The sequence below is a fragment of the Tetrao urogallus genome (genome assembly GCF_951394365.1).
Source record: "Tetrao urogallus genome assembly, chromosome: 3".
In the NCBI taxonomy this organism is placed as follows: Eukaryota; Metazoa; Chordata; class Aves; order Galliformes; family Phasianidae; genus Tetrao; species Tetrao urogallus.
The window spans coordinates 1,898,536-1,919,106 of NC_136815.1; the positions used below are offsets into that span (position 1 = coordinate 1,898,536).

The 20,571-nt window shown below is 42.2% G+C and overlaps 1 protein-coding gene across 1 annotated transcript in view; it reads right to left on the reverse strand.

The window, feature by feature from the left end:
• Positions 1-842: 842 nt before the first annotated feature.
• Positions 843-20,571, reverse strand: part of ADGRB1 (adhesion G protein-coupled receptor B1) — a gene marked incomplete at both ends in the record, with an annotated part of 200,316 nt that continues 180,587 nt past the window's right edge. Inside the window, 4 exons of the mRNA XM_079533020.1 lie at positions 843-1,040; positions 13,762-13,866; positions 15,501-15,536; positions 16,640-17,319. Of these exons, the coding sequence (XP_079389146.1) occupies positions 843-1,040; positions 13,762-13,866; positions 15,501-15,536; positions 16,640-17,319 (1,019 nt within the window). The remainder of the gene's footprint in view (positions 1,041-13,761; positions 13,867-15,500; positions 15,537-16,639; positions 17,320-20,571) is intronic.

The window sequence follows — 20,571 nt, forward strand, 5'->3', positions numbered from 1 at the left end:
TTTCCCTGGAGACGGGGCGAGCAGATTTTGGAGGTGGTTCCTTCCTCCAGTGCTTGTCCCATCCCTTAGGGTGCACAGGAGCTCCACCATGAAGGGCTAAGAGGAGAAAGCCCCACCTTACCTCTCCCTCTAAGCCATAGGTGATGTGACTCTCGCCACCACTTCCCCCCGACCCCCTTAGGGATATGCTGCAGAGATGCCAGGACACCAGATCATGTGATAGCATGAAGAAGTGGGGACGTTTCCTCAGCCACCGCTTGACAGATCCCAGCTCCTTCCTTCTCAGATGAGATGATGAGGGAGAGGTGGGAAATGAGGACCGGCAAGGGATGCCATAGGTTGTGTCTCTTCCAGGACCTACAACCACAACGCATCTCGGTGAGGCTCCCGCCGACGTCACCTCCTGTGTTCCCCAGACAACTTCTATCTTCTTGGCTCATGGTGGTGGTTTCTGGGTGTCCTTCTGCAGCTCTCCGTGGCACAGCAGGAAGGGTCCTGGCGTATGGCAGTGGCCCCAAAGCATCTCGACAGGGCTCTTCCCCAACAGCTCCTCCCCACCCTCTGCCTCCTCCTCGCTCTCTTCCAGGCTCACTTCTTCTCCAGTCCTACCTGGCAAAGCTTGTGTTGTCCTGAACCTACATCTACTATACTCTATAAAGCAATATTTCCCCACTCTGCTGAGAACAATACAAAAGTTACTCCGTCTTACCAAAGGTTTCAAAAGAAACCAAACACTTCTCTCACTCGGTTCCGATTTAATTTAATCATTTCTTTAAAACGTGGTTTTGTTTGTTTGTTTCATTTGTTTTCTGGAAAAAAAAGTCCCTTTCTTCCCCTTCCGCTCAGACCTCCGTCTGAAGGTCAATAATGTCTTGTCCCACCAGAGGGATGGTGGCCCCTGTTTTCTCCCACTCTACAGTTTTTAGTTCTAGGGGAGATTGTGCCACAGGTTCTATGTCCTTTTTAACCCATGACGGTGGGGACTGGACTTTCCTGATTCCTTCCCAGGGTCTCTTGTTTGGTGTCTGCTGTTTTTCTTGCTGCGAGAGAAGGAAAGTGTAAAAGAAAGAAAAAAAATAAGAGAGAGATAAAGGTTAGATAAATGTTAGATGCAACAAATGCTATTTTTTCACCTTCCTTACTCTTACACCAAAGTAAATCTTTCTCATCCAAGATAATGTGGGATTTCAGTGAAAATTTCACTTGGTGTCTATTTTCAGGAAGAAAAAGCTTTTTTCTTTTGCTGTCTCTAGCACAGTACCTAGATACTTCAGCTTTCATCCAAGGGTTTTGCCATTCACAAATCCACTGGAAAACTGAAAACAATTTCAAGAATTTAACATCATTTTCTATTTCTACAGGAAATCCCTGTGTGAAAATGCAGATTATGTTGAGGTCTCTTTGAATGTACACTGACTGCCTTTTACGTACATTACATAGCACAGCTATTTATGGGCAATGGAACTGCAGTATGCTGGCTACTTTGCCAGTGAACTCATGCTGTTAGATGGGCTGTAATGTCAGCTCTGAGGCTGAAAGCATTGCTGTCAGCTCTACACAAAGCCTTCAAGGGTTTATTGACTGTTATTAGTCCCCTCCTATGCTAGTGTCCCACCATGGATATCAGTCCTGGGAATGCCTTTCAATGTTTCTGCTGGTTTGCAACTACGTAAGACCCTGTAAAATGGGTGAACTCTTGAAGGGGAGTCCATGCAACGATTTTAAATGAGCCGTTACTCTAAACTGGCACCCTCCACCAAAAGTGATGGTTTTCACTATTAATTATCCCCTCAAAACACTCCAATACTGGGTGAGAAAACGCTTCCACTACCCGTGGCAGGAGAACAGAGCTCTTTTGAGCCATCTGCCAACAAGAAAGTGGGGACTGGCAGAAGGGATGGGAGGAAAGGCAGATGCATGGGAGTGACAAGGAGGGAAGAAGTCTGGGAATAAGATGAGGAGACATGCATGGAGATCACATGCAGTCCAGGATGATAATGTTACCAGAATATATTGATGAGAGGAGATAAAGCCACACATAGACTATGATTACACTGTAGGATGCTACAGAGATGAGTGATGCCCCATTTGAAACCTAAATGCCCATTTGATACACACTAATCCACCTGATTTGGATTTTGAATTTGTTCCTTCCTAAGAGCTTTTAGGTGGCCTGTGATTTGCAATGACAATGAGAAAGACACTGCATCTTCATCACAACAGGGTTGGCTTTCATCACCTCACTCAAGCCACAATTTCTCCTTTTCTAAACTTTCACCCATTATATAAGGTGTGTTTGGAGTTGCCCCTGCATCCTGGCAGGGATCTCCTCTGAAAGTGTGGTAATGCAGTGCAACAGGCTGCCCTGGGAGGTGGTGGCATCACCATCTCTGGTGAAGAAATGTGGAGATGGGGCACTTGGGGACATGGTTTAGTGGGCATGGTGGGGAGGGGTTGATGGTTGGGCTTGATGGTCTTAGTACTCTTTCCAACCTTAAAGATTCTGTGATTCTATAAGTGATAGGCTCTGGGAGAAGTTCTCTCTCCAATGGGATGTGAAAACATTCTGAAATGATCATTGTTTTAATGCAAGGGGAGAAAATATAACTTTTTATAAGACCTTTGAAAGAGAGGGCTTTTTTTTAATCAAATTTTGGAAAATTATTGTTGAGAAGAATGCAAAACACCAGTTTTTAAATTCTGCAGCTGTGGTTTGCACTAACCCTTGTGACACACAGGTTCTCTTATGCCCTGTGTTATTCTTGCTTTATTCCATGACATAGTACAATTCTGATTACTAGCAATATGACAGAAAAGATGATACAACTGCAGACTAATTCCATTATTTATTTTGGAACTCATGTAAGAATTACAGTTAGTAAAACCTGAAACCTTTTCATCTCTGTGGGTGTTATAATGAGACATGTTCAAGCCTTCCTGAGGTGAGATTTTTACCTGTGATGTTTCTGCAGACCATTAGTCTGCCATGAAAAGATGCAGTGAGGTGGTGCACGTAAAAACAAAAGCACAAATGGAGCAAAAACTGAAATGAAGCTGTAAGTTTTCCAAAAGATGAGGAATAAAAACCTTCTCCACTGTTGCTCTTCTCAATGAAAAATATTTTTTCTCCCATAATGGTTTCAGTGCCTTACTGACGTCCACTGCTGTGTTATTTAAAAGAGAGCAGCACAAATGATCATATGCTAAAGTTCATAAATAATTCCATCTTTTCTTTCAAATGAAAGCCTTTCTTTGATGGCACTTTTACATCCACCTTCAGCATCAGGTCCTTCTATTCCCAACCAGACTCTGTTTTAACAGTCCCTATGCCTGCCATGCTCCTGACCTTTAGCCTCTCCTTCACAGTGTGAATCTTCACACTGCATCCAGATCTCATCATATACACTGAATGCAATTAGCAAACCACAGAGCCTTTCTAATGAATGAGCTACGGAGTCAGAGCAGCTGTAAATCCATATATGGAACTGAAATAGGAAAAAAATGAATAACTCATGAGTTCAGATTGACAACGTTGACTTCTGATCGGATACGTCACTGAGGAATAAGACATATGGGTTGCAATAATGACTCAGAAGTGATAAAAAAAAAAGGCATTAAACATTGGTAATTATTAAGAAAAGATTAATGATAGAAATCATAAGGAAAGGAAAAGAGACTGAAAGAGAAAACATCATTGTGACAGTAAACAACTTCACTCAGCACTTTGACTATATCATATGCACTCCATGAACTTCCCAACAGACCTTCTTTCCCCACCAAAAAAAAAGGTACAGTGCAGTCGAAGAGGGTGGAACATGAACAAAGTTATGGAGTGTGTTCTGTAGGAAGAAGAGTCATAGATACTTCAGGCTTTTCAGCCTTGAAAGATGGACCTGCTAGAGGTATGACACTTCGTGGCATTATTGATGGTAGGAGCAGACTACTGATGGTAGTGATCATCTCTTCCAACACAAGAGCTGTTGGACTTGATCTTAGAGGTCTTTCCAACCTGAATGATTTAATGAAGTGACAGCATTCTGCTTCTTGTGGTCTTTCAGCACTAATCACTGGAGGATGATGTTGATTTCTTGAGGCTGCATTATATGACTGCCCTGTTCTTTAATTTTCCCAAGTCACTTTGACTCTGAAGAGGAGAGGAGACAGGGCCAGACTGTCCTTGGGTCTGTTGTTCCTATCTGGTTTATCAGTGTAATGGACTGATGATAAGTTTATTGATTTCAAAGCCAACTGAAGGCAAGAAAATGAAGTGGAATCTCAAGCAATCACCAAATAGAGAGGGGAGGCTTGCCTTTAGTTCTCACTTCTCATAAATGAATGAGAATTTTCTCATAATGCCATGAGTGAAGGTGGGATGCATCAGCTATCCACTACCATAGAATCATAGAATATCGCAAGTTGGAAGGGATCCGTAAGGATCATCAAGTCCTACCATGCACCAGAATCCCCTAGAGCAGTGTACATGTATGACCATGTCCCTGCAGTAGTACAGAAAGGCTGCATTTGTAAGAAGTAAGATGAGATAGGACAAGAGGAAATGGCCTCGAGATGTGCCAGGGGAGGTTCAGTTTGGATATTAGGGAAAACATCTTATCTGAAAAGATTCAGGTCAGGCACTGGAACAGGCTACCCAGTGAAGTGGTGGAGTCACTGTTCCTGGAGGAACTCAAGAAACGTGGAGATGTGCCACTGAGAGACATGGTTTAGTGGGCAATACTGGTTGGACCTGATGATCTTAGAGGTCTTTTCCAACATTAATGATTGCATGATTCTATGAACTAAGCAGGTTAAGTGCCATCAGCCAGGCTGAGCTTTGGCAAGTATGCTGGCAGACTAATGAAGGTCTTCCCCTCTTGGCATGAGAATCATTACCAGGCTCATGGGAAAAGCTTCTTTTCTTTCTTTCCCTCCATATATAAGTGTTTTTAATTGCATCTCAGTCATATACAGAAATGCCTCTGGGATCATGCTTCAGGTGGCACTGTCCCCCAGCCACGCTGCGGGGTCTTAGCAGCCCTAGCAGACAGGGGAAAACTGAGCTACGCACAGAAAAGAATAAAAATGAAAGAGGTGGTTGGGTAATCTGCCTGAAAAAGGCCCTGGTGCTGGGCCAGGGCTTGGTGCCTTGGTGACAGCCAGAAATGGGCCAAGATAGGAGCTGAAAGCAGCAGAGCATGCTCTGCCAGTAACTCAGTGAGACAGAACCATTACTCTGGCTTGACATAGCCCAGGAGCTTCTGGGCACTGGGGAAGGGAAAAATGTTTATCAGTTCCTGGCTGGTGCCAGGATGGCAGAGCACAGTGCTTTGAATGAGGGGTTGGGAAGGGAGGGATGCCCAAGATAGGGTAAAATCTGACATATGGGGCAAATGAGTCTTTATCACAATGAAATGTGCAAGCTTCTAAGCTGCATCTCCTTTTTTTTTTTTTTTCTTCTTTCTTTGTTTCCTTTTTCTTTGCCTTTCTGTTTATTTATTTATTTTTAATACCCAAATTTTATGGCTACCCTGAATGACCCGAGAAGGAACTCAGTGCTTTCTACAGAGCACTCTGAGATAACTCCCCTGGAACCAGCTATTTCCACGCTGTGTTCATCGCCTCTAGTGTCAACTTGAAGGATATTTTGTGACCCAAATGGTCTCTCCCCATGACACTGATGACTCCAGGACTAGAATGAAGTTATTCAGAGCATATAGCAGGGAATCTGAAAGACTAATGTGGCTCATGCTGTCTAATCCATCTCTGGATGAATGTCGATGAAAAGTGATTAGAAAATGGGAAAGCTGTCTTGTTTTTCTTACAGAATGATAAATTTTCCTTTCTTTGTTTGAAATAAGTTGTAACTGCAATTACTTCTTCTTATAATACAAACCTCCAAAGATGATAGTTTATGTTGTGGCTGATTTAACAGAAAAGCAAAATAAGAGGAACTGGCTCACTTTATTTAGAATTTCATTTGGGAAAGAAGAAGCAATAACGCATGCTTTTAAGTTGAATTCATGGAAATCAATTAAAAAACTTGAAATATGTACTCACTGGGATATCAAAGTATGGATTCTGCTTCTGTATCATCTAAAGTTCAGATGGTCTAACCTACAGGGGTTGTGTTGGGCCAGTCTAGCAAGAACATGAAAAGAGGCTTAAGAGCTCTATTGCAGAACCTAGAGAGCTCCTTCCATAGACTCATAAAGAAAGAGCTCCCTGTTTGAAGGCTGTAGAGAAAGCCAGTAATCCCACCAAGATGGATGGGCTATTCTCCAGGCTATTCTCTCTCACTGCTAATCTACCTAGTTAACAGATCATCCTATTTCTGCACTGAGGAAGCCATTGGTGAACATGGGCAACTGGGTGTTCCCCAAAAACACGGAAATCGTTAAAAGGCTCTTTCACACCTCACAGGGGCACACAGGGATGCCATAAGGGTACCAATAGCACCTATAGCATGATTCCTTAGAGATTCTTTTTCTTAACCAGTCCCAATAACCAGGAACTGCAACCTGCTATGAGCACTGAATAGTTTTGGAGTAGCCAATACCTGGTTTGCAACGAAAGGCAAGGCAGAAATTGACTGTCAACACAAAGATACTTGGAATAAGAAATGTTGGTGCCAGATATTGGGACATCGTTTTTGGATGGAGGAGCTGAACTGCTGAATGCTGGTACATGGGACACGAGGTAGCTGACAGATGGTTTATGGCTGAATGAAAGAAAATCTGACATAACTTCCATAGCAAAATTTATTGTAGTAGTTATTATACTATACGTAGCATTCCTCCCTATAACTGTTACTATAATTCGTCTTTTAATAGTTGTCAGTTATACAAGCTTTTAAAAATGCAGGGTATTAACCACATGTCACAGGGAAGACACGCTATTCATAATCAGGGCTTCTTTTTCAGAAGGACACAGGCACTCAATTTTCAGATTCCTCAGTAAGGAACAAGCCTGTGTTTGACACAACCACCACCATCTGAACTTCAACCCATGCAAAGAGGTTCCCATAGAGAGAAGCTCTATTTTCCCATCCAGGAGCAGAGCTGCCAGCTTTTGAGCCAGCGCAAAAAGAAGTGCAGGTAGCCATCAAGCAAGGGAATTAATTGTGTTAAGCAGCAGAGCATGCCAGAGAGACACACAGCGCTGAATAGCAATGAGTTACAGTGCTGATCAATAGTCCTTTTTTTCTCACTACTCTGTTAGATGCCAAAGCAAGTGCTGGTGGGATGGGCACATCCTGCAGGTGTCTGAAGGGACAAGCTAAGAATGTGAAGAGGAAAATAAAGTGGAAACAGTAATAGAGCAGAAAATAGGGAAATGCCACAGAATGGCATAAAAAGAGTGCATATATTTTTCCACTTGGTTTTGGAGCGGTACTGGTCCAGGACCAACAGAGAGTTGAGACTGGATTTCAGAACTGAACTGAGAGCTGCATTACTGAATGAGTCCAGAGCCTTTATGTGAAGTCCAGGACAGGGTTACAGACAAAGCAAAAGTCTTTTTAGCTGCCGAGAGCAGCTAGTAGGAAAGAACAGGCAGGGTAGTGAAATTTGCCAAGCATTATTCAGCGTGGCTTTTGCTGACTCTGCACAAATAAAGATCTGCTGTTTGAAACAAAGGCAAAGCCAGATGCTGGGAAGGAGAGAGGAATATGTATGTGATTCAAACTTCTCTAATGGAACTGGATCAAAGGGCTCCTGCCAAGGGGGAAGGCAGGAGTGACACTTCTATCATTTTCAAAGCTGGCATTAAGCACAGAAGAAACAAAGCCCTGGCTTACCGTAGAGGCTACAAAGCCTCTGCTTTCATGCCATGCCATTGTAGAGCATGGGGACCCCTCCTGATGTCCATCCCAAGTGCTGGAATCTCTTTAGCAATTAACTCACAGGGAGAAGACACTTAACCCTGACAATACAAATCTTTGCAGGAACATCTTTCCCCATTCAGTACAAAGCAGTTTGAAAGTAGCTACTGTCTTACTTTAATGTGGATGGTTCTCAGCTGAATTAATACAGACCATAGGAAACACATGCATGTATGGGAAAGAAGGAAAAAAACTTCCTGGAGGTTGCCAGGTAAAGGGTAGATTTTTAAAGTGAGAAACAAACTCGCAGCAAGATTGCCAGCACGGGAATTTACATTTTTAGCAATCAGGTGACTAAATCACAACACAAAGTGATGGGAGCAAGCAGGAAGTACCAAACTAGCCCTTCAACATGCACCTATTTGGGCAGCAAAATGTGCCTTAAAGATGCTACAGAGGGGTATCTATTATCCTCATGGCTTGGATGAACTCAGGATGGTTGTGTTTCAATCCTACAGGATGTGCCCATCGCACCAGCACTAATGGAGTAAACAGCACTGTTGTTCAGAACTAATTTTAAGACTCATTTCAGTGTTAAAAGTGAAGGCTTAGGGAATCCAAGATGCTGAGAGCACTTATAATTATTTAAATCACTCAGGAATATGTGTGGCATAGGAGGCTGTTTTTCTGTGATGCCAATCTTGCTTTGATTGCCTCCAAACTTTTGATCCCTCCATGCTTCCTGGCTGCAGATAAGTTGTCTAAAGGATAAATATTCAGGCCTCTTGGATGCTTCAGCAGAAATGGCTCATTGATGGTCTGCTTGGGGTCTACACAGTACTCAGCTTGGTCCAGGGTAAATTGGAAGAGCAACAGTATGCAACATCCATACATTAGATGGCTGCAAGTCAGCTGAGAGGAGGATGAGCAAGTAAATCCAGATGTTCCTGAGTCAAAGTCCCTTATGGACAGAGGTCATCTATCCCAAAGTACAGCTTAACAGAAGTAAAGGAGTCTTGTCAGCAATCCTGTAATTTCCATTTGAATAAGGGCAGATTTAAAAAAAAATGAAATCATCCTCATCTTCCTTGCCTCATCTAAACTTGAAGATTTCAGGAGAGTTGAAACTGAATACAGCCCATGATAAGGTCATACAGAGGTCTATTAAAGAATGAAACATATGACTTTTCAACTCGTAGTCATCAGATTTTGCTGTATGTCTGTCTGGTAATATTTTGATATTAATATTCCCTTTCACTGAAAAGTTAGCTGTGGGTAATAACATCAACATCCTTAATTAGTTAATAATGACACGAATGCATGAGGTCTATTTATTCTACTGCAGCAGTATGGTGGTCTAGGCTTGAATGGGTTGATGGTTGGACTAGGTTTTCTTAGTGGTCTTTTCCAAGCATGATGATTCTATGATTCTACGAATGTAGGTAGATGAACAGTCTTGAATGCTTTGAACAGACATCCTGCAGGAAAATGTCATTTTAATTATGAATAGCTGAGCTTACTTCCAGTGGGAGCATTTTTAAAGCTGGGATTCACATATAAGAAAGTCCATGCCATATGGAAAAGATTTCATGGACTAAACTGATAATAATAAAACCCGCAGAAAACCAAGCACTTTGTCCAGAGAAGAATATTATTCTGTGTTAGTGAGGCTCAGAGTTAGTTTAACATTAGCAGCACACTTTGGTTTGTGGAAAAACAAACTGTGACAAACACTGATGCCACAAAATTTCCTGCGAAATGCATTAAAGGTGGTCATGCAGTATTCCCATTCTCCTAATAGACTATCTCTTTCATAAGGACAAGACTTCAAATCATACCAGGAGAGATTCAGGTTGGATATTAGAAAAAAATTACTCTCAGAAAGAGTGGTAATGCATTGGAACAGACTTTCCAGAGAGGTGTTGGAATCACTGTCCTTGGAGGTGTTCAAGAAACATGGGGCTGTGGCACTGAGGGACAGGGTTAGTGGGCATGCTGGTGATCAATATTGGTGGTGGGGGGTCAATACTTGGACTAGAAGATCTTAGTGGTCTTTTCCAACCATACTGATTCTATGACTATGATTCTAAGGAGAGCTTGTTTAGGCTTGGATTTCTTGGGATGCTCTGATGGTATAAGGCTGTTTCTCTTTCAGCTGTACATGACACTGAGACTGTTGTCTCCCCATCCTCACCTAAAGGAGCAGAGCCTTCTGCATCCCTTTTTGCCTCCTCACTGTAGAAGAGAGATCTTCCACCCCATTGTAAGGGAGCAGAGAAGTCTGAGCAAGCGCTCCTAGGCTGCTGGATGAGGGGAAAGCAGAATTCTTCCCCACACCTGCCTCCATGTCTGTAGGAAGAGAAACAAACCCAGAGACACTTGTTAAGGCTGTCTCTAATTGGGCTTGGGTCACTCTCAACTCAGTAATACCTCTCAGAAATTGATGTTGTAAAGCTGAAAAGCTGAACAGCTCAAATGCATAGGAGGCTCTGATAATGTTCTCAGGTCTGCCAGTAACTATTTTGGGAAAAGGGCAGCCTTCTTAATCTTTGAACTGTACACTGCCATGTCACTTATCCAAAGTTTAAACATGTCATTGTACTTGGAGAGGCAGAATATATGTGTTGGTACAAACCTTCAGATCTCTGCTAAATATCTGCTAAAAATCATGTTTTACAACTGAAGTTGGAGAAACTCTTGACAGTAAACACATGTGATGGTTGAATTTTCTATCTCCCTTCCTAAAGAGACAGAAGTTTTGTTGTTCTTCTTACTCCCATTCTTCTGCTGGTGCTTTCTTCCACTGTAATAATTAAGCTGAAATGTGTCTAATACAATGGAAAAGTCAGTTTTGGCCTATGTGCTGAAGTACTATCATTTACATCAAAAATAAAAATCAAACCAACCCCTAAATAGAGGTCAGCACCATAGGAGTTCCCAAAGGCAATTTCTCCTATGTAGACATTTAGTCCAAGTCTCAGCAACAGCTTTCTGACCTTGGAGCTGAAAGAGGAGAGATGAATTGCAAGAAGATAGGGAAAAGCTTTGTGTCTTGGAAAGGACATAGGACAGTGGGATATGCTGCCAGGATAGGCTGGAAAATTGCCAGGCTGGAGCGAGATGTGGTAGCTTGACTTTGTGGTTACTTATTCAAAAGTGAAATCAAAGATACAGCAATGCAGGCAGATAGCCTGCAGATAGTAAAGGTCCCTTCTGCTCTATGCTACTATGTGTGAAAAGGTTTAAGGGTGTTCTAGGATCCTTATGACCTTGTTCATGCCCAAAAGGCAAGGAGTTTCCTGCTGGTGCATGTGTTTGGAGCCATGCATTATGGAAAGGCCTGGGACTAGTCCACAGTGCTTTCCAATGCAAAACAAAAGCCAGACTTATGCTAACATTACTTTCATCATTTCCACCAAAAGAAATTCTCCATCATTTTATAACCTAGACATGCATAAAACATTTCTTCTGTTGCTGGTTTAATCCTTAATATCATCAGTTTGGTTTCCTAGGGCAAGCTGAAGATGGCACATGATTTCTATTGGAGTCCCTAGCAGCAAACAGAAGAAAAAAGAGTGAAGAAAGATATTTATTTTCCTATGTTCTGCCTTGACTGTTACTAAACCAATAGCCACTACTGACTTACAGATACTGATCTTTGCAAGCTTCCCCTCCAGGATAACACCCAAGGAATAAGGCTCAGTCAATATACAAAGGTCACCTTCCCAGCTTTCTATCAGTTCAAAGCTCTTTGTTGCTGACTCTGGCAACTTAAATTCTAGATAGATTCAGTTGCATCTCTGAAATACCCAAAACATCTCAATCTATAAAACCCTCCCGCAAACATAACACAGATTAGCTTTGACATGGTATTTAGGCATTTGAGGTTTTTACAAATGAGGCATACCTAAATAGAAAAAAAGTGCAGATAAAAAATTCAGTGAGATACTTAGGGATTTTAGGGCAACATATGCTTCTCTGATCTGAATCTCTCTGCTAGATTTACTATTTCTATTCTATAACATTGGACAGCCCATAATGACACCTTGCCAAGCACAGTAAAATCAGGATTTGCTGGGAACTCATCTCCAGAGCTCAGCACAACTTTGCTGTGAGATCTCAATGCAACCCAAAGGCTCTGAAATTATCTATTATCACAGACTAAATCTCTTACTCAATCATTCTGCACTCCAGTCCCATGACAGAAACCTCACCAAAATAAACCTCACCTTCCTGGCCATGCTGAAGGTCTGTGCCTCCTGTAACTGACTTTGCTTGCAAATGACCAATAATATTCTAACAACTCATCTTGCCCCTCTCTTTGAGAAAGGGCAGAACACAAATTTCATTTCTTACTGCCAGCCTGACTCCGATCCCTGTTTTCTTCCTTTTGCTGTAGCAAATATACTTCCCTGCAACTTCTGACTCCTGCCTAGCAGACCTAATGTTCTGAGACATCGGGGAGGTGACATCAGACTGTCCTTCCTTATCTTTGTTATCCACATCACTAACTTCTCAGGCTGCAGGTATCTGTTCTAGTACCAATCCCTCTGAAAAGCTGCAAAATCCCTCAGCCTGCATTCTTCAAAGACTCTTCCTTCCCTGCTTCGGTTGAGGAAAGCCTCGTATAACATGATCAGCTGCCCCAGTGGCAGCTTAAATCCCATCACTAAGGCTTTTCTCCATAGCTGTGCCCACCTTGGACTCTATCTCAGACTCTGCAGGTGGAAAATAAGATTTCTTCTATCCCTACAAAGCTCTCAGACACATGATTTGATATTTTCAGGTGGCCCTATGTGGAGCCAGGAATTGGACACAATGAACTTTTGGTCCCTTGCATATCAAGATTCCATTTGATTCTATGATTCTCATTTCTTCCTTCTCTTTGCACTCAGATTTTCCCAAGACTGTTATGGTTTCCAGTTCCTAGTTATGGATGAATGCAGCACTCTCAGATGACCTGAACAGGAATCAAAGGATCATAGAATCACCAAGGTTAGAAAAGGCCTACAAGATCATCCAGTCAATCATTTGAATTGAAAGGGATCCTTGAAGGTCATCCAGTCCAACTCCCTTCAATGAACAGGGACAACAACAGCTAAATCAGGTTGCTCACAGCCTGGAATGACAAGGATAGAGCATCCACCACCTCTCTGGGCAACCTGTTTCAGTGCCTCACCATCTGTATTATAAACAACTTCTTTTTTATATCCAGTCTAAATCTCCCCCCCTTAAGTTTGAAACCATTTCCCCTTGTTCTTTCACAGCAGGATGAATCCTCCTCTGGATGCACTCCAAGAGGTCCACATCCTCTTGTACCAAAGACTCCATATCCAGATACAGAACTCGAGGTGAGTTCTCATTAGTGAGGAGTAGAGGAGCAGGGGCATTGCTCCCTTAGTTCCCACCTTCTGAACTTGAAGGCTGAGTGTAAAGCAGATGCTAGTAAAGACTGAGGCAAAAAGTTGTTGAGTACCTCAGCCTTCTCCTTGTCTGTAGTTACCAGCCCGCCTGCATTTATCACTAGGGGGAGATACATTCACCTGAAATTTCCATTTCCAGCTTATGTACCTACAGAAGCCTTTCTTATCCTTCTTTGAGTCCCTTCCCAAGCTCAGTTCCAGCTGGGCCTTGGCCTTCCTTACTCCATCCCTACAAAGCCTGGCAGTAAAGAACTGACACAAACATGGGAAATAGACATAGACAAGAAAACAGATTCCATGCATAACAAACAGACATGAGGAAAGATTTTTTCCATCTGGGATGATAATCACTCTGTAGATAAACTAGTGGTACCTTTGTGACTCTCCATGTCCAATGTGGTGCATGTGTTTGTTGCAATGTACACAAAACTCAAGGTAAGGCATTCAGGAATGGCTCCTAAATGCTCCTGCTGGCACTAGTGTGTCTCCAGGAGGTGATGGTTCATGAGGTGTATGACTAACCTTGCTGTCCGTTGTTGGAGACTCCTTCTCCTTCTCTGCATGCTGAAGTTTTCTATTCAGATCTTGGAACATGTCTTGGTGACGTTTTCTTGTGTGCATGATTTTCTGAAGAAAATGCAAGGGCCACAGATCAGCAAAGCCTATTCAGCCATACAAAACCAACATTTCCTCCTCTCAAAGCTACATACATTATTAAAACGTAGATCTATCTCACTGCAGACTAAATCCAGCTTCCCTAGAGCAGCTCCAAAATTCTCTGAAGACCCACATGCAACCCTGTAATTTCAGAATAAGATGGTGGGAGAAAGTGAAGAAGTTTAGTTTTTGAACTTATGATTGTCCTGAAATTGCAAATGCCAGCTGTCTATGTTGCAAAATTTGTACACTGGTCTACCAGCTTGACTCAGGAAGCTCTGTTACCTTTCTTAACTGATTGCTGACCCTATGCCTGCTCTGTTGCCTCCTTGGCAAACATTTTCAGAGCTTATCTGAATACATAGCATTTAGGCTAAATAAGTTCTATCAGCATTTACGTCACAGTTTCATTTTCTTTGTAATTTGGTCAGTCCGTATTTTACTTTTACTTTCTACTGACCAGGAGATGAAGGAAATATTTCTATAAAGGCTTCCCTCTGTGTGTGAGAGCATGGTGAAGATTGCTTGCTTGTGCTGTGCCAAGTGGTCTATAATTGGAGAAAGTAGCTGATATAATTTAGGATCAGCACAGAAATGAATCAGCTCACGTGCACACTCTGTAACTCAATTTCAGAACAAGCTCCCAGTCTTGAGCTCTGAAGCGATTCTAGCATTAAATACAACTCCTCTTGGGCCCTCAGTCTGACTTTGTTTTGGAATAAGGCACCAGCTTTTAAGGGAAGACATGGCTCTGCCATCAAGGATGCCATGATTTGACTAAGTTCTGCACCAGCTCCCAGTAGCCCCATAGACACTCTTTCAAAGCTTTCCACTCCATCCTTTCAGTGTGAATACAGGCATTTCCCTTAGTGTAGATAGGATGTGAGGAAAACATTTTTTACAATAAGGGTAGTGAAATGCTGGAACATGTTCACCAGAGAGATGGTAGATCTCTGGAGACTGTCAAGGTCAGGCTGGACTGGCTGGACCTGCAACCTAATCTGGTTGCAGGTGTTCCTGTTGATTGGAAGAGATTTGAACTAGATGGCTTTTAAGGGTCCCTTCCAACTGAACTGATTTTATGATTCTTTGATTCTCCCGGGCAAATTCTGTGAGGATCATTAATAGGTGTGAAAACCCAGGTTTGATCATGGTTTGTGACAATGTAGATATATTACCTGCCTTTCTGTTATGCAACAGAGCTTTGGCACAAAAGTCAAGGCATTTTAGTTCACTAAGCAAAGGACGTACTTGTGTTTCCTAAATAGGAATGCATTGCAGCCACCTGTAGCCCTTTTCCACTAGCTTATTTGCAAAAGAGATGCTATAAGTCTTGTGCACTCTGACATGGGATCTTCATTTACAAGTGTTTATGCAAAGGCAACAGCTTCATAAATTAAGCATGAGCCAATATAATCTACCCATTTGTTTAGCTGCACAGGGTAAGCCTTATTAAGCAGCCAGTGCAACTCTTTCTGCCCACCATTTTCCAACTTCTTTGGCAAAGGCTGCATTCCAACAAAGGTGGTGGCAAAAAAATGAAGCTGCATTTCCCTTTCTCTCCCTACCCTTTAAGAAACACATTCGAAAATTGATGTACTCACCTCAAAATCTAGTTCTGCATACCGTGATTTCCGTCTCTGGAGATTCAAAGGAAAAAGAGAGGGTGGTGAAGGTTAGTAAGGAACTGAGAGGCACAGACTGAACTGCACAGTAGATGAATCAGAGAGGCTCCTTCTCTTTTTACCTTTAAAGTGTTTCTCTGGCTAATCTTGATGGAAAGTGACAGTCTATAAGGATCACTCACAAAAGTGCTGAAACCCAAGGAAGGCTGAACATGGAATTCTGGCTAATTCAGACCCCTGTACTAGTTATGATCTTGAAGGTGGTTTACAGGACGGGAAGGAAATAAAAAGGCTCAGCCCAGAGAGCTAGCAGAGCTTCTGACCATCAGTCAGTAAAGATTGAAATTTGGGCAGCAACGGCCAAGACTTGCTCTCTGATAATAGGCAAGAAAATGGCCAGGTGCTGAGAAATGCGAAAGCTAGGGCAGACATCAGTGTGAGATGTACAAACTAGGGAAAACTGCTAATATATGTATTGAATTGTTGCAAGTAAGAAGGAGAGGGCTGCACTTCTACCAAAACTCTGACATCCTTTTGATGCAAAGAAAGTTGTGGGTCATATTTTAAGTATATGCCAGGCTGGATGGGGTCATGGACTACCTGATCTAATGCCTGCTTTAGTGCTTGGCAACTCTCTCCATGGCAGGGAAGTTGGATCTAGATGATCTTTGAGGTTACCTCCAACCCAAGTCATTCTGCGATGATTCTGTGATACATCTGCAATCAAGAGGATTTTCCTATCTTTGTCACTACTGAAGTCATCAAAATGGCAAACAGAAGAGGATAGATGGAGAAAAGGCAATGCATGTGCCTTGGTCATGTGCCTTGTCCTAAAATGAACAGCTCTGACATGCCAAAGTTTTGATTTTAATTTGCATTACGTTGCAAAAGACAGCCCATCACACAATGGGCTGTAGCTGTGGAAGTAACGAGGGATTTTTAAAACAAAATTATGAAATGGTATCACCTGCCAGGGTTTCCTCACAGTAATATAATTATGGCACTACACAGTGGGCTACATCTGGCCCAACAATCCACTCTGGAAAAATCTGTTGAAGCCAGTATTGAGGGCAGGGAACATCATGGGCTTGGAACAGCAATGGAATTCCCATGCTCACCTCCAAGGAGCTCATGGAGAGAGTGGAGACGGTCTCACTCTTGGACACCACACCTGAGTTCCCTGAGTCACCTGTGTCACACAGGCTGTTGGGAATCTGTGACTCGCTGGGGATATTCTGTGGAGGCAGCTGCTGCTGCTGTTGTATCATGGGAGAACCTTGCACCTCACTGCAAGTCATGGTCACAGGTTCCCGTGGAGGACTTTTGACGACAAAACCTGGGTCGGTAGCCATACTGAGGTGGATCAGCCGTGTCTGGGGCATCTGGTCTATATTGATGCTGTATTTGCTCTCATCCTTGGGTGGTTTGGCCCGTAAGGTGGATGTATTGGTAGGCAGAATGACATAGCTGGTGTCCAGTGTTTGTTCTTGTGCCCGAGAGAGTTCTGAGTCCAACTTCTTGAAGATGTCCCCGTCACAGATGTAGATAGACTTGGGTGGTTGATTCTTGTCCTTCTTCAGAGTGAGACTGTGATTGCTGAACTCGTTCAGGTTGATGGCCCCCAGGTAGTGCGGGGAGCCCTGAAGATGCAACTTGGACACATTGGCTGGAAGACTGTTAAAGTTTGATGACCCCTTCTGATGATTGAGCTTCAATTTCTCTTCATCCTGTAGCGATGGGCGCTTCAGTGTTCCTGTGATGGTGGAGGTCCTGCAGGCTGTGATGTCTTTATTCAGCACTAGAGAGACAGACAAGTATCCTCAGCACTGCATCTTAGCTTTGGTTAACACATCAATATACTCACTGCAGTCACACCATGCTGGCATGTTCCCTGGGACCTCTCAGAATGAGGCTATAGTGGCAAAATGTTTTCATATATATATTTTTTCCTTTTAGTCCAGGATACTGAATGCAAATCTAAAGGCAGAAAAAAACCTCCTCATTTTGAGAGAATCCTCTGCATTGAGAATTTACCAACCCTATCATGGCCAAAACTCCAAGCGACATTGAAACATATTATCATACTGATAACATTATCTCAAAAAGAAATTATACGTGTGTATTACATGTGTATATATATATAATACACAGCAAATATCACATACATGTAAGATTCTAGCCTACAGAGAAGCAGTATTTATTTTAAGTATAAGATTGATCTCATGTCAAAAAAAGATTTTGATTCAGAAATTAGCTGAAATGCAGCATTATCAGCAATTATTGTTTCTTTGTTTTAATTTGCTCAAATTCTTCAGGTTGAACTTCTTCCCAGGAACAGTTTCAGGATTAGATTTGATAGTGTACAACACATCACATTTTGTTATAAATTTCTGATTCACTCTCTGGAAAGCTTACATTCCAATCATTATGCCAAGCCTCTGTGAGACATAATTATTTGTTGTTTCTCAATGTGCCTAGAGGACAAAAAGGAGTGCCGTGAATATTCCTAAGTAGGAGATGAAAACTTTTATCTGAGGATGAGGTGAACATGCCACATAGGAGGTACATACAAGACTCACAGACACTCATATCCACACAACACTGTCTTCAACAAAACATCTTATTCACTTCTAGTAAGATTCTGTTGCTCAGTTGATTTCAGGTGGCAACAAAGACCTTAAGAAGATTATGACACAAGCCTTGATTTCTCCAGGGGATGGAAAACACTGACTGTGGGGTAGGGGCAAAATGATGTGGCACTGAAGGATACTTACCCAATGTTTCAGCTCAGTAAAGGAGAGATAAATGAACATCTCCCTTTCTCCCATCTCAGAATAAAATGTTGAGAACTTTTTACCACTTTATTTTTCCAACATTTTTGGGGTAACCAAAAGACCTCTATTCTATTTTATGACAGAGGCAGCACATGGCTGAGGAATTCCATGGGACTGAGGGCATACTCATTTTTCTATCAACTGAAATTGGGAGTGGTGGGTGCTGGGTGAGCACAGAGAATACAGGCAACACAGGGTGATAAAAAAAACAAGTGGAACACAGGGACTTTTTTAAAAAAACCTTTGAAAGCTAGGCACATAGGGCATAATTATGGCAGCCATGGTAATCTTAATGTTGCTACAGGGCACACTAAGATAAATCAGAGCATTATAATGTGTTCATACCATAAGCCACAGTAGTATGAACCTGAACTCAGACCTTTAGCTCAGCGTCAGTAAAGCTTATTGATCTTGCTCACAGCACCTGCCTGAAGCAGGCTTGAAGAAGCTGGGTGATCTCCAAACATGGAGCAGTAAGCTTCCAAAACTGGGCTATGGAGTAAATCCTAACAAAGAATCCAAGTTACAAGCTTAAGAGTGGTGTCTGGCCTATCTGCAATCAGTCAGTTTGAGAGCTGACGCTTCCAGGGCAAACTACAGCCAGGAACCAATTGGCTTATTTATATGTTGTATTATTTAAAGAGCAGATTGCCTAAGAATTCCAATGATGCACCATATAGAGAAGTCCCCAAAATAGTGACTGTTACTAATTAGTTAGTTTGATGCAAACTAATATTATCAGAGGGTGATTATCTCTTCAGGCAGACATCAACAAAGAGACAAACAGTAGGGATGTAAGGGAGGGAGCAGAAGAAGGGAGATCTAGGTTGTTAGCGAGCTATTAATCAAGGGTCTTCTGCCTTTTGTCTAGGAAGCTCAATTTGATAGCAAAAAATTCTTCAAGAAAGGCTCTGTTGTAGGAGTATGGAGTCTGCCTTGATTTTCAGCACAAAGTGTGCTGAGCATGCATTCAAATCATATCTGGTCTCATGAGCATGCCTTTTGCACATGGCATTTTGGAACCAAAGTCTTCAGTGTCAGAAAACAGGGAGGAAGATAGATGAGATGAGAGAGTCAGCTAGAAATACAATTAGGGAGTATGAGGCAGAGAAATAGAGAAAAAAAAATGGAGCGACCCTGAAAAAAAGATAAATGGACAGAAAGAGACCATGAAATAAGATATCACAATGATAAGTGAGATAAATATACTATGACTATGATAGGCACAGGGAGAGGGAGTGAGGCTGAGAGAAAAAGAGAAGAAGATAAATAAGATATAGATAGAATATTAGATAGATAAATGATACTGACAGTGATAGACAATACACAGAAACACAACGACAAGGATAAATGCTGACAGAGATAGAAATACATAAATAACAGGTACAGCAAGATAGACAGCTGAGGACAGAGATAAATAAGTGACTGCAAGATATATACGGAGAGATGCAAGATAAATAAACATCAGAAGCAGATATATAAATGATGGATTAGATAAAATAAAAGATATAGACATATAGGGAAGGAAGAAGGGAAGAAAGGGAAGGAAGAAGGGAAGAAAGGGAAGGAAGGAGGGAAAGAAGGAAAGAAGAAAAAGGAAAAAAAAGAAAGGAAGAAAGGGCAATAAAGAGAGTAATACAGAGAAAGAGAAAAAAAAACTATACACACAGTATGTACTGTCCTTGGCTAAGGAAGATCCTGGTTTGGAAGATGTGAATTATGTGCAAATGCCAAGCGAGCTGGTATATCTCTTGCTTGGGAAAAGAGAAATCTGGGAAGGTAAATGAAAACCTAAATATCTACCAAAGGGAAAAATGATAATAACAATACAAAATCTCAGCCAAATGCTCAGGCATGCCAGGAGCAGGAGAAGACAAAATCTGCAGAGACAAACAGACAGCAAAGGAGACTTCAGAAGATGCAGACACCCCTTTGGGATGGGTATTATTGGAGAAAGGCAAAATCTGCCCATGCAGATCTTCAGAATGTGTGTGGCTGAACACACAGGAGAAAAGTGCAGGCAAAGAAGGAGAGACGTGACCCACCTCCATATATACAGGCAGCTTACAACTGCAACAGAAATGTGCATGGGGCCAGTGGGAATGTTGGGAAGGCTCTCCAGGTTCCTGACCTCAAAAATACCTTCTGAGCACAGAGCTACCTGAGGCTGCCCCTGATCAGCAGGTGTTAAAGCAAAGAAAGATCATACTTGGAAG